Source organism: Rana temporaria, chromosome 10 (assembly GCF_905171775.1).
Source record: "Rana temporaria chromosome 10, aRanTem1.1, whole genome shotgun sequence".
Classification (NCBI taxonomy): domain Eukaryota; kingdom Metazoa; phylum Chordata; class Amphibia; order Anura; family Ranidae; genus Rana; species Rana temporaria.
The window spans coordinates 1,513,190-1,526,873 of NC_053498.1; the positions used below are offsets into that span (position 1 = coordinate 1,513,190).

Sequence of the window (13,684 nt, forward strand, 5' to 3'; positions counted from 1 at the left end):
TCACACATTAAAGTGTCCGTTCCCCCTCAGTGGTAAGGTCCGCTTATTTAAGGTGCCGTCTCCCTAAAATATTGCAAAAAGTGCCTGTGGGAGGGGTAATAAATATACGCACCTCCCCCCCCCCCCTCCAACTTCCTTAGGGGAAGAGGTGAGGTCACCCTCCTGCCGAAAAGATTCCTGGGAATGCAGAGTACCCCAAATTTATTCCTACTACCGACAAGATCCCTGGGAATGCCGAGTAGCCCAAATTTATTCCTACTACCGACAAGATTCCTGGGAATGCCGAGTAGCCCAAATTTATTCCTACTACCGACAAGATTCCTGGGAATGCAGAGTAGCCCAAATTTATTCCTACTACCAACAAGATCCCTGGGAATGCCGAGTAGCCCAAATTTATTCCTACTACCGACAAGATCCCTGGGAATGCCGAGTAGCCCAAATTTATTCCTACTACCGACAAGATTCCTGGGAATGCAGAGTAGCCCAAATTTATTCCTACTACCAACAAGATCCCTGGGAATGCCGAGTAGCCCAAATTTATTCCTACTACCGACAAGATTCCTGGGAATGCAGAGTAGCCCAAATTTATTCCTACTACCAACAAGATCCCTGGGAATGCCGAGTAGCCCAAATTTATTCCTACTACCAACAAGATCCCTGGGAATGCCGAGTAGCCCAAATTTATTCCTACTACCGACAAGATTCCTGGGAATGCTGAGTAGCCGGAAATCTCATCCTACTACCGACAAGATCCCTGGGAATGCCGAGTAGCCCAAATCACTCCTTTCAGTCAACAAGAACCCTGGAAATGCAGAGTAGCCCAGATTTTATCCTACTACCGACAAGATCCCTGGAAATGCTAAGTAGCCCAAATGTCATCCTACTACCAACAAGATCCCTGGGAATGCCGAGTAGCCGGAAATCTCATCCTACTACCGACAAGATTCCTGGGAATGCTGATTAGCCAGAAATCTCATCTTGCTACCGACAAGATCCCTGGGAATGCAGAGTAGCCCAAATCTCTCCCTCCTGTCGACAAGATCCCTGGGAATGCCGAGTAGTCCGAAATCTCATCCTACTACCGACAAGATCCCTGGGAATAGCGAGTAGCTGGAATCTTACCCTCCTGTCGACAAGATCCCTGGGAATGCTGAGTAGTCCGAAATCTCATCCTACTACCGACAAGATCCCTGGGAATGCAGAGTAGCCCAAATCTCTCCCTCCTGTCGACAAGATCCCTGGGAATGCCGAGTAGTCCGAAATCTCATCCTACTGCCGACAAGATCCCTGGGAATGCAGAGTAGCCCAAATCTCTCCCTCCTGTCGACAAGATCCCTGGGAATGCTGAGTAGCTGGAATCTCATCCTACTACCGACAAGATCCCTGGGAATGCTGAGTAGCCGGAAATCTCATCCTACTACCGACAAGATCCCTGGGAATGCCGAGTAGCTGGAATCTTACCCTCCTGTCGACAAGATCCCTGGGAATACCGAGTGGCCCAAATGTCATCCTACTAATGACAATATCCCTGGCAATGCTGAGTAACCCCAAATCTCTCCCTCCTGCTGACAAGATCCTTGGGAATAGTGAGTAGCCGGAACCTCTTGAGAACACGCTGTAGCACAGCGCAGGTTTGAATTCTTGAGATCTTGGCTATTCCCCATTTGCTACAATCAGTCCGGAAGGTGCATGACATGACCCTCACCTAGGCGCAGTGGGTGAAGTCAAGGAAAGGTAAGTATATCCATTTTCCTCCCCACAGGTGCTTTTATGAATCAGTTTAGAGAGGGGGAGAGGCACAAATTTGAATAAGCAGACCTGGTCACTGGGGTGGACAGTCCACTTTAATTCCCCCAACCATGGTAGCAGTAAATAAAAGCACATTGTCTATAACAAATTATACTGCAGAGGACCTCAAGATGTTGTCATAAACCTCAAATTTCATCCTGTTTGCACGGAGCAGCAAAACCTGGCATCACATGACCAAATCAAAATGGCCGTCCCTTTGTACACTGAAGCACCTGCTGTCATTTCATAAGATATCGCCCCCAAGACAATACAGGAAAAAGGAAAGAGCTGTAGGGAAAGTGAAAATGGTATATAGGCAGGGCACTACAGAGTCCTGGGAATAATGGATAAAGGAGGAGTGTATAAGCCTGTCCGACGTGGGGGTGGGGAAGGGGGGGGGGGGGCATTTAATACTTCCGTACGGACTGGAAATGGTTTAGTGTCTCTGACTGCCAATGTCAAGCCTCAGAAATCTTTCACTACTCAATGAAATGAAAATTTATGAATCTGCAAATCAACAATATTCCAGGTTACTCACAGTAATAGGAAGCTGCACACTGGGCATCTCTCTCTCTGATGCATTTAGTTAAGCCCAAGTAGGGGGCAAAACTTATCAGCAAGAGAAGTTAGAGTATCCCAAATAGTGCTGGAACGATAAAGTTGTTCTTATGCCCAACAGGACTGCGGTGTGCAGCTTTCTATTATGATATGTGCACTGGTGTGTGGGGGGGGAGGGGGTTTGGGGGCGGATCCCGCAGATGTGCAGCTTAGCGGTGACAGCGACGGGCCTTTTCGTGGCACTGGGGACATTGTGGGGAATGATCCAGGTTACCTTGCTGCAGAGGTTTTACTGCTTACCAGTAACAAGAGAAGATCAGAGACACGAGGCCAACACTCTGCTACACATCAGCCTACCAGGGGAGGCAATACAGGCAAAAGACAAGGCTAGCCGTGGATCGTGTGCAGACCAAAAACAACAACGACACTTGGCTAAAATCAAGAACTTTATTACAACAATAATTACACAAGCAGAAAATACTGCGGATCATAAAATATTGGATGAAAAGGATTCAAGAAACTCCACATGCAAACTTGACGCGTTTCAAATATGAGTACACGTGCACTATGCAACTATGCCCAGGAGTACACGTGTACTATGCAACTATGCCCAGGAGTACACGTGTACTATGCAACTATGCCCAGGAGTACACGTGTACTATGCAACTATGCCCAGGAGGAGTACACGTGTACTATGCAACTATACCCAGGAGTACACGTGCACTATGCAACTATGCCCAGGAGTACACGTGTACTATGCAACTATGCCCAGGAGGAGTACACGTGTACTATGCAACTATACCCAGGAGTACACGTGCACTATGCAACTATGCCCAAGAGGAGTACACGTGTACTATGCAACTATGCCCAGGAGGAGTACACGTGTACTATGCAACTATACCCAGGAGTACACGTGCACTATGCAACTATGCCCAAGAGGAGTACACGTGTACTATGCAACTATGCCCAGGAGGAGTACACGTGTACTATGCCCAGGAGTACACGTGCACTATGCAACTATGCCCAGGAGGAGTACACGTGCACTATGCAACTATGCTCAGGAGTACACGTGTACTATGCAACTATGCCCAGGAGTACACGTGTACTATGCAACTATGCCCAGGAGCACACGTGTCCAATGCAACTATGCTCAGGAGTACACGTGCAACTATGCCCAGGAGTACACGTGCAACTATGCCCAGGAGCAGACGTGTACTGTGCAACTATGCCCAGGAGCACACGTGTACTATGCAACTATGCCCAGGAGCACACGTGTACTATGCAACTATACCCAGGAGTACACGTGCACTATGCAACTATGCCCAAGAGGAGTACACGTGTACTATGCAACTATGCCCAGGAGGAGTACACGTGTACTATGCCCAGGAGTACACGTGCACTATGCAACTATGCCCAGGAGGAGTACACGTGCACTATGCAACTATGCTCAGGAGTACACGTGTACTATGCAACTATGCCCAGGAGTACACGTGTACTATGCAACTATGCCCAGGAGCACACGTGTCCAATGCAACTATGCTCAGGAGTACACGTGCAACTATGCCCAGGAGTACACGTGCAACTATGCCCAGGAGCAGACGTGTACTGTGCAACTATGCCCAGGAGCACACGTGTACTATGCAACTATGCCCAGGAGCACACGAGTACTATGCAACTATGCCCAGGAGTACATGTGTACTATGCTCAGGAGTACGCGGGCACTATGCAACTATGCCCAGGAGTACGCGTGTACTATGCCCAGGAGCACACGGCACTATGCAACTATGCTCAGGAGCACGCAGGCACTATTGCTCAGGAGCACTATTGCTCAGGAGCACACGTGTACTCAATATACACTTATTGGGATTTTTATTTTATTTTTACCAAAAAAAATTATGTTATTATGCTATTTTTGTCAACTAAAAATACGTAGCAGAATACATAATGGCCAAAATTTATAAAGTATTTCGAGTATTTTTTTTATTAGATATATTTTTTTCAAAATTAGTATTTTTTTCATTTATATCATAACAAAATAAATAATAAACAAAAAAAACGCAGCGGTGATTAAATACCACCAAATGACAGATATTTGTGTGTGTGTGTGTGTGGGGGGGGGGGGGGGGGGGTGACAAATTTCACTTGTGTACAGCGTTCCACAACCGTGCAGTTAAAGCTACATAATTACAAATCCATCTAGTTCAACCAATAATTGAACGCAGCGCCAAATGAAGTCACAGGGGTCACGAAGGGGGGGGGGTAAATCTCCCGCAGGGCAAGTGGTGGTTATGTTACACAATGTTCATATGCGCTTTAGTTATTATGTTACATCCGCTGTTTTTAATTGAAATGAGGTCTACAACATATATGTTCATAGATTCTATTACACATGTACTCCTGAAGAAGAATGTTTGAAACGCGTCAAGTTTGCATGTGAAGTTTTTTTTAAATAATTTTCATCCAATATGAGCTAAAAATACGTATTTTCTGATCGGCAGTCTTTTCCGATTGGGTAATATCAATCACCGTTGTAATAAGCGTCTTGATTTTACGTTATCGATTTTTCTATATGGTCTACACACAATCCGCGGCTACCCTCGTCTTTTGTGGACGTACAGCACACCTTGTCCTTCTGGTAACAATATTTGATTATACCCCCCTTCCCCCTTCCCCCTCCCCCACAACTAGATCAGGATGGAAAATTTTCCTATGTGAATATTTGAAATCATGATACAGTTTTATTAAGGTGGTCTGCGCACACCTTAACGATAGTCCCACCAATCTTCCTCCCCTTGGTCTCTTTTACAGCTGCCTGGGCAAATTCAATCTCACTGTAGAGAATCAGGGCCATGCCTTTAAAGCGGTCGTACACCACCTGTCAGGGAAAAACAAACAAAGAACAGAGGACATGAGAGCGGCGCCCACTTAGAACTCGGTCATAGATCAGCGATCGGATTTTTTTTTGTGTGCTTTGATTCAATGCCATTCTTCTAACGCAACGGAGGAAACAAAAAAAAAGCCGACTTTAGCAGTCTACGTTGCCTACAAATTATCACTAAAGGCTTTATTGGTCAGGATCTATGGTAGGATCTATGGTCCGGCTCTGCGTACTCCCGTAGGTTATTGTTACTGGTAAGACAGCTGTAGATTGGTACTAAGGGAGGATAAATCAATCATTATTATTATGGTTCTATATTGGAAGGGGTGTCCTATCAGCTGTCTGTTCTGTGTGTCTAGTGCCACCTGCCATTATGCACGGTGCAGACTTCGATCGTCTAAAAGTGTACAATAAAGTTTACTAATACAAATACAGACAAAACAAAAATGTGTTACAAAGCGTTGTGTCTTTCTAACGTAGGCGGCCATCATGTCTGACAATAATATGTATTTAAGGAGGGAAAAGGGACAGAAAAGATGCAAGAGGATGTAGGTTCATCTGAGGCCACCCACTGCCCACCTACCTTCAGCACGGGCCCGTAACGGCTAAAATGACGCGTTAAATACTGATCAGTGACGTTGGAGGGCAAGCCATCTATCCAGACGCAGTTGGTCGGCATACTTTTCCCAAAGCCCAGCTGTAAGGAATACAAGTCATCAGGTAAGATCACTATTCTGGTAGAACAGAAAACACCAAATTCATATCATCTGAAAACTACGAATTCTGGAGCCTGAAGTTTGGGTATGTAATGTAGGGGGCTCCCTGGATGACGGGTGTGCAGACAAGGGGGGCTCCCTGGATCACGGGTGTGCAGACTAGGGGGCTCCCTGCATCACGGGTGTGCAGACTAGGGGGCTCCCTGCATCACGGGTGTGCAGACTAGGGGGCTCCCTGCATCACGGGTGTGCAGACTAGGGGGCTCCCTGCATCACGGGTGTGCAGACTAGGGGGCTCCCTGCATCACGGGTGTGCAGACTAGGGGGCTCCCTGCATCACGGGTGTGCAGACTAGGGGGCTCCCTGGATCACGGTGTGCAGACTAGGGGGCTCCCTGCATCACGGGTGTGCAGACTAGGGGGCTCCCTGCATCACGGGTGTGCAGACTAGGGGGCTCCCTGCATCACGGGTGTGCAGACTAGGGGGCTCCCTGCATTACAGGTGTGCAGACTAGGGGGCTCCCTGCATCACGGGTATGCAGACTGCTCAATTTTCAATGGGGACACTAGTTCTGGTGACCTGGGGGTTCCAAAGGAATTAAATTAATTTGCAGGGATTTCCTGTTTGGCTATGGGACAGGAAGTGAAGGGAAATCTCCCCAGTGGGACACAGATGGTGGGGGGGGGGTAAAAAAATCTGCCAGGGGTTATAACCCTTCCCTTATGCCCCTTTCACGCTGGGGCGGGAGGTGCGGTGGTGGTATTCGGCCACTAGCGGTGCGGTTTTAACCCCCGCTAGCGGACGAAAAAGGGTCAATACCGCCCGCAATGCACCTTAGCAGGTGTCACATTGTTTTCAATGGGAAGGAGCGGTGGAGGGGCGGTAAACACACCGCTCCAAAGAAGCTGCTGGCAGGACTTTTGGAGTGGTCCCGCCAGTGCATCGCCTCGGTGTGAAAGCACTCGGGCTTTCACACTGAGACTGCAGAGAAGGAGTTTTTCAGGCGGTATTTAGGTGCAATTTTTAGCGCTAAGCCACCTGAAAAACTCCTTAGTGTGAAAGGGGTCTTACTCTATGCAGAACGGGAAAAAATAATTCCCTCCAGTTTTACTTTAAACACGGAGACCTTGGCCCTGGGGGGATAAAATAAGCTATTTGGTCATTTCTGATCGACTGGAAAGCACTTTAAATGGGCGAAGGTCACCACCTCGGGTTACAGCTATTGTACAGGACATGTGGAGAAAGGGCAACCCCCCCCCCCCCCCCACCCGGCTAGGATGGCCCAGCTACTCTGCAGACATTCCATTCCAAAGCCTTGCAGTCAGCTTGACCTTTCCAGGACAAGAAGCCGATTCAGTATGGCGCTCCATACCTTCAACCGGTTGTTCCCCAGATACTCTCCATCCATCTTCTTAATGGCTTTGCAGACACTGGTGATATCGCTGTACTGCAGAAAGGCGTACTGTGGAACCCCATTCAACTTCTTCACATCAATATCCTGGACAGCAGAGAGGAGAGGAATACAGTCAGATCGATGGTGTGAGAGCAGAATGAACACACACCCAGCTGGAACTTAACAGGATTAAAAAATGGACAGACACACAAAACTACAGCTGGACGTATTGATCGCTCATTGAAGCCGGATTCAAGGTCTGCATCTCAGGTGAGAGAAGAGATCGAGTATCATGTGCGGCTGGAAGACTGATCTAAACACTGAGCGATCGACACGACTGTACAGGGGAGACAATGGAGGAGTGTGTAGAGTCATAGAAGGCCATCATACCACAATATCTCCGAATCGCTGGAATACGTTGTGCAGGTCGAGGTGCGTGGTGGTCTTCTCCAAGTTACCAATGAAAAGGGTGCGAGTGGCCTTGGGGTGAAATTCATCTATTCTCTCATCCAGAGGCCGAAATTCATTCTCACTTTCCGTTTCTGGAGGGGAGAAACAAAATATAAAAAAAGAATGTCACCGGAGAGATGAGGAACGTTCTGGATTACAACACAACAGGCGTCTGCAAGTAGCGGGTCCCAACGCCACGGCAAGAACACTACAGATCACACAACCAGGACATCGGGGGGAAATTAAAGACCTTCTACGCGGTTTGAATGAATGGCAACACCACCCCCACCACTTGTGCGACTTGTCATGCAACTTTAGATTAAGGCATATTGCCTCACTGGGAAAGCTTAGCATGTAGGGGGGGGGTACCATCATCCTATAGTTAGACAACAAAGGAAAGAGTGGGGTTGTCAAGGGCTACTCTAAACTTTTGGCGTCATAGAGCAAAGGTTTGGAGTAGCCCTTGACAACCCTACTCTTTCCTTCATTGTCATGCATCTTTGGAAATCAAAGTTGCTTGACAAATTGCACCGCATATTTTCTTAATGATAACCATTCGTCGCACCAACTTCAAAGTAGTTCATGCACTGCTTTGGGGCAACTTTCATGAAACTTGAGGGCCATATAGTTTAATCCTAACCCACAAAAGTGTCATGAAAGATGTACCCGAATGTTTTACATAAAACAGTGGGTCTGACTAGGAAGAAGGAAAACAAGTCACATCCAAGTCGCACCCATCCAAAGACGTGCAACGACTTTGGGGTCGTACAAGTGTGAACGGCGCTTAAAGCGGAGTTCCACCCAAAAATGGAACTCCCGCTTTTTGGAAAGGAAGTGTCAACCCTTAGAAGGGCAACTTACCCGGACCGACCCAGGCTGTGACTTCTATCTGCATGCCGAAGAACAGCTTGCCCTTTGATGCGTTAAGTGCTTTCTCCTGATCTTCCTGCTGCCGGAAGAAAACCAGACCGTATCGCTCTTCAGATACCCCATGTATCTGCACCGATGTCACCTTTCCGTACTTCTTAAACTCGTGGAAGAGGCCATCCTTAAGGCTTGTATCTGGAGGGGAAAAAAAAAACACACAAACAAGTTACATAACCAAAAGCACAACCAACTGGAGAAAATAACCAGAACATTATAGAAGAAATACAGCCAATAAAAAGTCACCATTTACACAACTGCACAACAAGCGTGACCTACACAAGCAACATCCCTCAAGATTGGCCTACACAAGCCAACATCCCTCAAGATTGGCCTACACAAGCCAACATCCCTCAAGATTGGCCTACACAAGCCAACATCCCTCAAGATTGGCCTACACAAGCCAACATCCCTCAAGATTGGCCTACACAAGCCAACATCCCTCAAGATTGGCCTACACAAGTCAACATCCCTCAAGATTGGCCTACACAAGCCAACATCCCTCAAGATTGGCCTACACAAGCCAACATCCCTCATATAATTTATACGGCGCTAGCAGCAGCCACACTATTCAGTGTGAGACCCATAGGCCAGTGCAGCGTGTCTCTCTACCCTGTGTTTTATTATTTTTATTACATTTTTTATTTTTCTTGTGCACGTATATTTTTTATATATTGGCTCATTGGAGCCCCCCTCTGCGCAGGGCTTCCAGTGGAGGCATATTATTGCCCTTGTCATTTTTAAATAAACACAGTTTTTGGGTGCTACCCAATTAAACTCCAAAAACATATTACACTATGTGGTTCCCTTTGTTTTTTCCTTTTTAACCACTGAGTGACTTTGGAGGACAACCTGGAAAGGATCACATTCAACTTGCAGCCCCCGGACAAGGAGATAGCTGAGGATCTGGGACAATAGGTCGTGACACCACAGGCATCGAGGTACCACTACCATCCGCTTTTTGCCCCCTGGGGGGTGACGACATTCGGTGAGTGGGGACCTATGTGGGGGAGCACAGATGTCACCGCCCTAACCATATGTAGCGACACCCTAAAGTCACCAGTTTGAATCTGTTAACTCGCATGCAGGAATAACATCTCAAAGGAAGAAAACTGCTTTGATAGACTCTGTTGAGTTCCTATGCAATTAGTTTAAACACCGTTCTTGATTGACCGGACTCTAGAGTGGATGTTAATTACTACACCTGCTATTAGCACTGAATATATGGGACTTGTGTCTCTCTCTATTCTCTTTTCTTTATATACTTTTTTTATGTTTTGTGATTTGTGACACATTTTTTGCTACAGATCTTCTAGTCTCAGGAGGGACAGTAGGATTCACACTTTTATAAATATTTCTTTTTGTTATTGATATTCACTTATATATTTATATACTTCTTACGGCTTAGCTACACTTAATTAAAAGGCACCGTTTAGGAAAATAATAGGGATTCACACTATGGCGTGCCTCACCCCTTGGACACCCCTAAGCATTTAGGGACCACTTATTGCGCATGATCGATTCAACGTGCGGTGCATGCCAATGCACATACCTTCAAGGCATTTTTACCTCATAAATTAATATAGTGCATACATCACTGGTGATCCGTAGGATACCCACACAGGGTCGAGTCTCTAACAGACACTCATTCATGTTTTGTATTTTTATTTTTTAATATATTTTTTTGTTTACACGATTGGCACACCATCAATCACTTGTAATAACACTCATCACGAACGCCCACACTACTGGGGTACCAGACTATTGTAAGGACTCAGATAGGGTCTCTTCCCCCTTTTTTCTCCACCCGCCACTCAAGTGGCAGCCATATACTTTTTGGCACCAGCAAACAGGGTAACAGAAATCCATTTGCGTTCACTAATAGGGGAGGTTCACTACATTGGATCTACCCCTGAACCGGATTACCCAACATTTGTTACTTTGCATAGTACTTGGAATCAATCCAGTGGAATTTCAATTGCAGCGCCATTATCCTATTACCAGCACTATTTAACATTAATCGCACTTTGTGATTACCTAAGGAGGCAGCAGCAAACATAATAAATCCTAAGCGCGGATAGATCCCCTCTTTATTTGCATCCCACAAGATTCACCTACACAAGCCAACATCCCTCAAGATTGGCCTACACAAGTCAACATCCCTCAAGATTGGCCTACACAAGTCAACATCCCTCAAGATTGGCCTACACAAGTCAACATCCCTCAAGATTGGCCTACACAAGCCAACATCCCTCAAGATTGGCCTACACAAGCCAACATCCCTCAAGATTGGCCTACACAAGCCAACATCCCTCAAGATTGGCCTACACAAGCCAACATCCCTCAAGATTGGCCTACACAAGCCAACATCCCTCAAGATTGGCCTACACAAGCCAACATCCCTCAACATTGGCCTACACAAGCCAACATCCCTCAACATTGGCCTACACAAGCCAACATCCCTCAACATTGGCCTACACAAGCCAACATCCCTCAACATTGGCCTACACAAGCCAACATCCCTCAACATTGGCCTACACAAGCCAACATCCCTCAACATTGGCCTACACAAGTCAACATCCCTCAAGATTGGCCTACACAAGTCAACATCCCTCAAGATTCACCTACACAAGCCAACATCCCTCAAGATTGGCCTACACAAGCCAACATCCCCCAAGATTCACCTACACAAACCAACACCCCACAAGATTGACCCTCACAAGCAAACATCCCTCAAGATTGACGTACACAAGTCAACATCCCTCAAGATTGACGTACACAAGCCAACATCGCTCAAGATTGGCCTACACAAGCCAACATCCCTCAAGAATGACCTACACAAGCCAACATCCCTCAAGATTGGCCTACACAAGCCAACATCCCTCAAGATTGACCTACACAAGCCAACAGTCCATCGCTAGACTTACTGGTGCTACACGTTAAATGTTCCCACAGATACCATGCAGGAGACTAAAGGATCTTCAAGTCTGTGCACTGTCCATCATATTATACCCGAGCATACCATCAAGAACTGTGTTACTAACTCACTAAAATAAAACCAGCTACATCACCAACCTCCTCTCCACATATTGTCCCAATCGTCCACTCTACTTCTCCCAAGATCTCCTTCTCTATAGTCCCCCTTATCACCTCCAGGACTTTTCCAGAGCCTCCCCCATCCTCTGGGAACTCTCAACCCCAATCTGTCCAGAGCCTCTCCCCCATCCTTTGCAACTCTCAACCCCAATCTGTCCAGAGCCTCTCCCCCATCCTTTGCAACTCTCAACCCCAATCTGTCCAGAGCCTCTCCTCCATCCTATGCAACTCTCAACCCCAATCTGTCCAGAGCCTCTCCTCCATCCTCTGCAACTCTCAACCCCAATCTGTCCAGAGCCTCTCCTCCATCCTCTGCAACTCTCAACCCCAATCTGTCCAGAGCCTTTCTCCCATCCTCTGGTACTCTCTACCCCAATCTGTCCAGAGCCTCCCCCATCCTCTGGAACACCCTACGCCCAGTCGGTGCAGTTATCTCCTACCCTATCCACTTTTAGATAATCCCTGAAAACCCATTTATTTAGAGAAGCCTAGCCTGCCTCCACCTAGACTGTACGCCGACCATCTCCATCAGGTCACCTACATAGCTACCAGCTTTTAAGCCACCTCCCCCTTTCCTTTTTGGTTGTATGCTCCACAAGCAACACCGTCCTAATCCTTCTGTACTGTAATTGTACAATCTCCCTTGTGTTGTAAAGTACTGTGCAGATTGTTGGCACTAAATAAATCCTGAATAATAATAAAACCCTGCACCAAATCAGTGAATGGGATGAGCCGCCCATATCCTGCCCGATACATTTACCAGGAACCATGCCGGGTACAGAGTCACCAGAGGGGAAGATTGGCATGGAAAACGCACAGGCCCTGACTCTACAAAGATGTGGTCGGTTCAGGTCAAACCCGGCTAAAGGCCACATCAGAGTCACACAACGTAGGAATGAGAGATTAGAAGTAATACAACAAACCCCAATATAAACCCCCCCCCCCATTTCACTCTCTTCTCCCCCCCCCCCCACCATTCACTCTCTTCTCCCCCCCCCACCATTCACTCTCTTCTCCCCCCCCACCACCATTCACTCTCTTCTCCCCCACCACCATTCACTCTCTTCTCCCCCACCACCATTCACTCTCTTCTCCCCCACCACCATTCACTCTCCCCCCCATTCACTCTTCCCCCCCCCCCCCGTCACTCTCTTCTCCCCCCCACCATTCACTCCCCCCCCCCGTCACTCTCTCCCCCCACCACCATTCACTCTCTCTCTCCCCCCCCCCCCACCATTCACTCTCTCTTCCCCCCCCCCCCACCACCATTCACTCTCTTCTCCCCACCACCATTCACTCTCTTCTCCCCCCCCCACCACCATTCACTCTCTTCTCCCCCCCCCCACCACCATTCTCTCTCTTCTCCCCACCACCATTCACTCTCTTCTCCCCACCACCATTCACTCTCTTCTCCCCCACCACCATTCACTCTCTTCTCCCCCACCACCATTCACTCTCTTCTCCCCCCCCCCCTTCACTCTCTTCTCCCCCACCACCATTCACTCTCTTCTCCCCCCCCCCCACCACCATTCACTCTCTTCCCCCCCCCCCCACCACCATTCACTCTCTTCTCCCCCCCCACCACCATTCACTCTCTTCTCCCCACCACCATTCACTCTCTTCTCCCCACCACCATTCACTCTCTTCTCCCCACCACCATTCACTCTCTTCTCCCCACCACCATTCACTCTCTTCTCCCCCCCCCACCACCATTCACTCTCTTCTCCCCCCCCACCACCATTCACTCTCTTCTCCCCCCCCCCCACCACCATTCCCTCTCTTCTCCCCCCCCCCCACCACCATTCACTCTCTTCTCCCCCACCACCATTCACTCTCTCTCTTCTCCTCCTCTCTTCTCTCTTCTCCAACCTCATCACTCTT

General features: G+C 47.8%; 1 protein-coding gene across 1 annotated transcript in view; it reads right to left on the reverse strand.

The window, feature by feature from the left end:
- Positions 1–13,684, reverse strand: part of SPEN (spen family transcriptional repressor) — a gene marked incomplete in the record, with an annotated part of 88,138 nt that overhangs the window by 15,191 nt on the left and 59,263 nt on the right. The window contains 5 exon segments of the mRNA XM_040326728.1: positions 5,108–5,221; positions 5,808–5,921; positions 7,313–7,438; positions 7,724–7,875; positions 8,645–8,845. Of these exon segments, the coding sequence (XP_040182662.1) occupies positions 5,108–5,221; positions 5,808–5,921; positions 7,313–7,438; positions 7,724–7,875; positions 8,645–8,845 (707 nt within the window).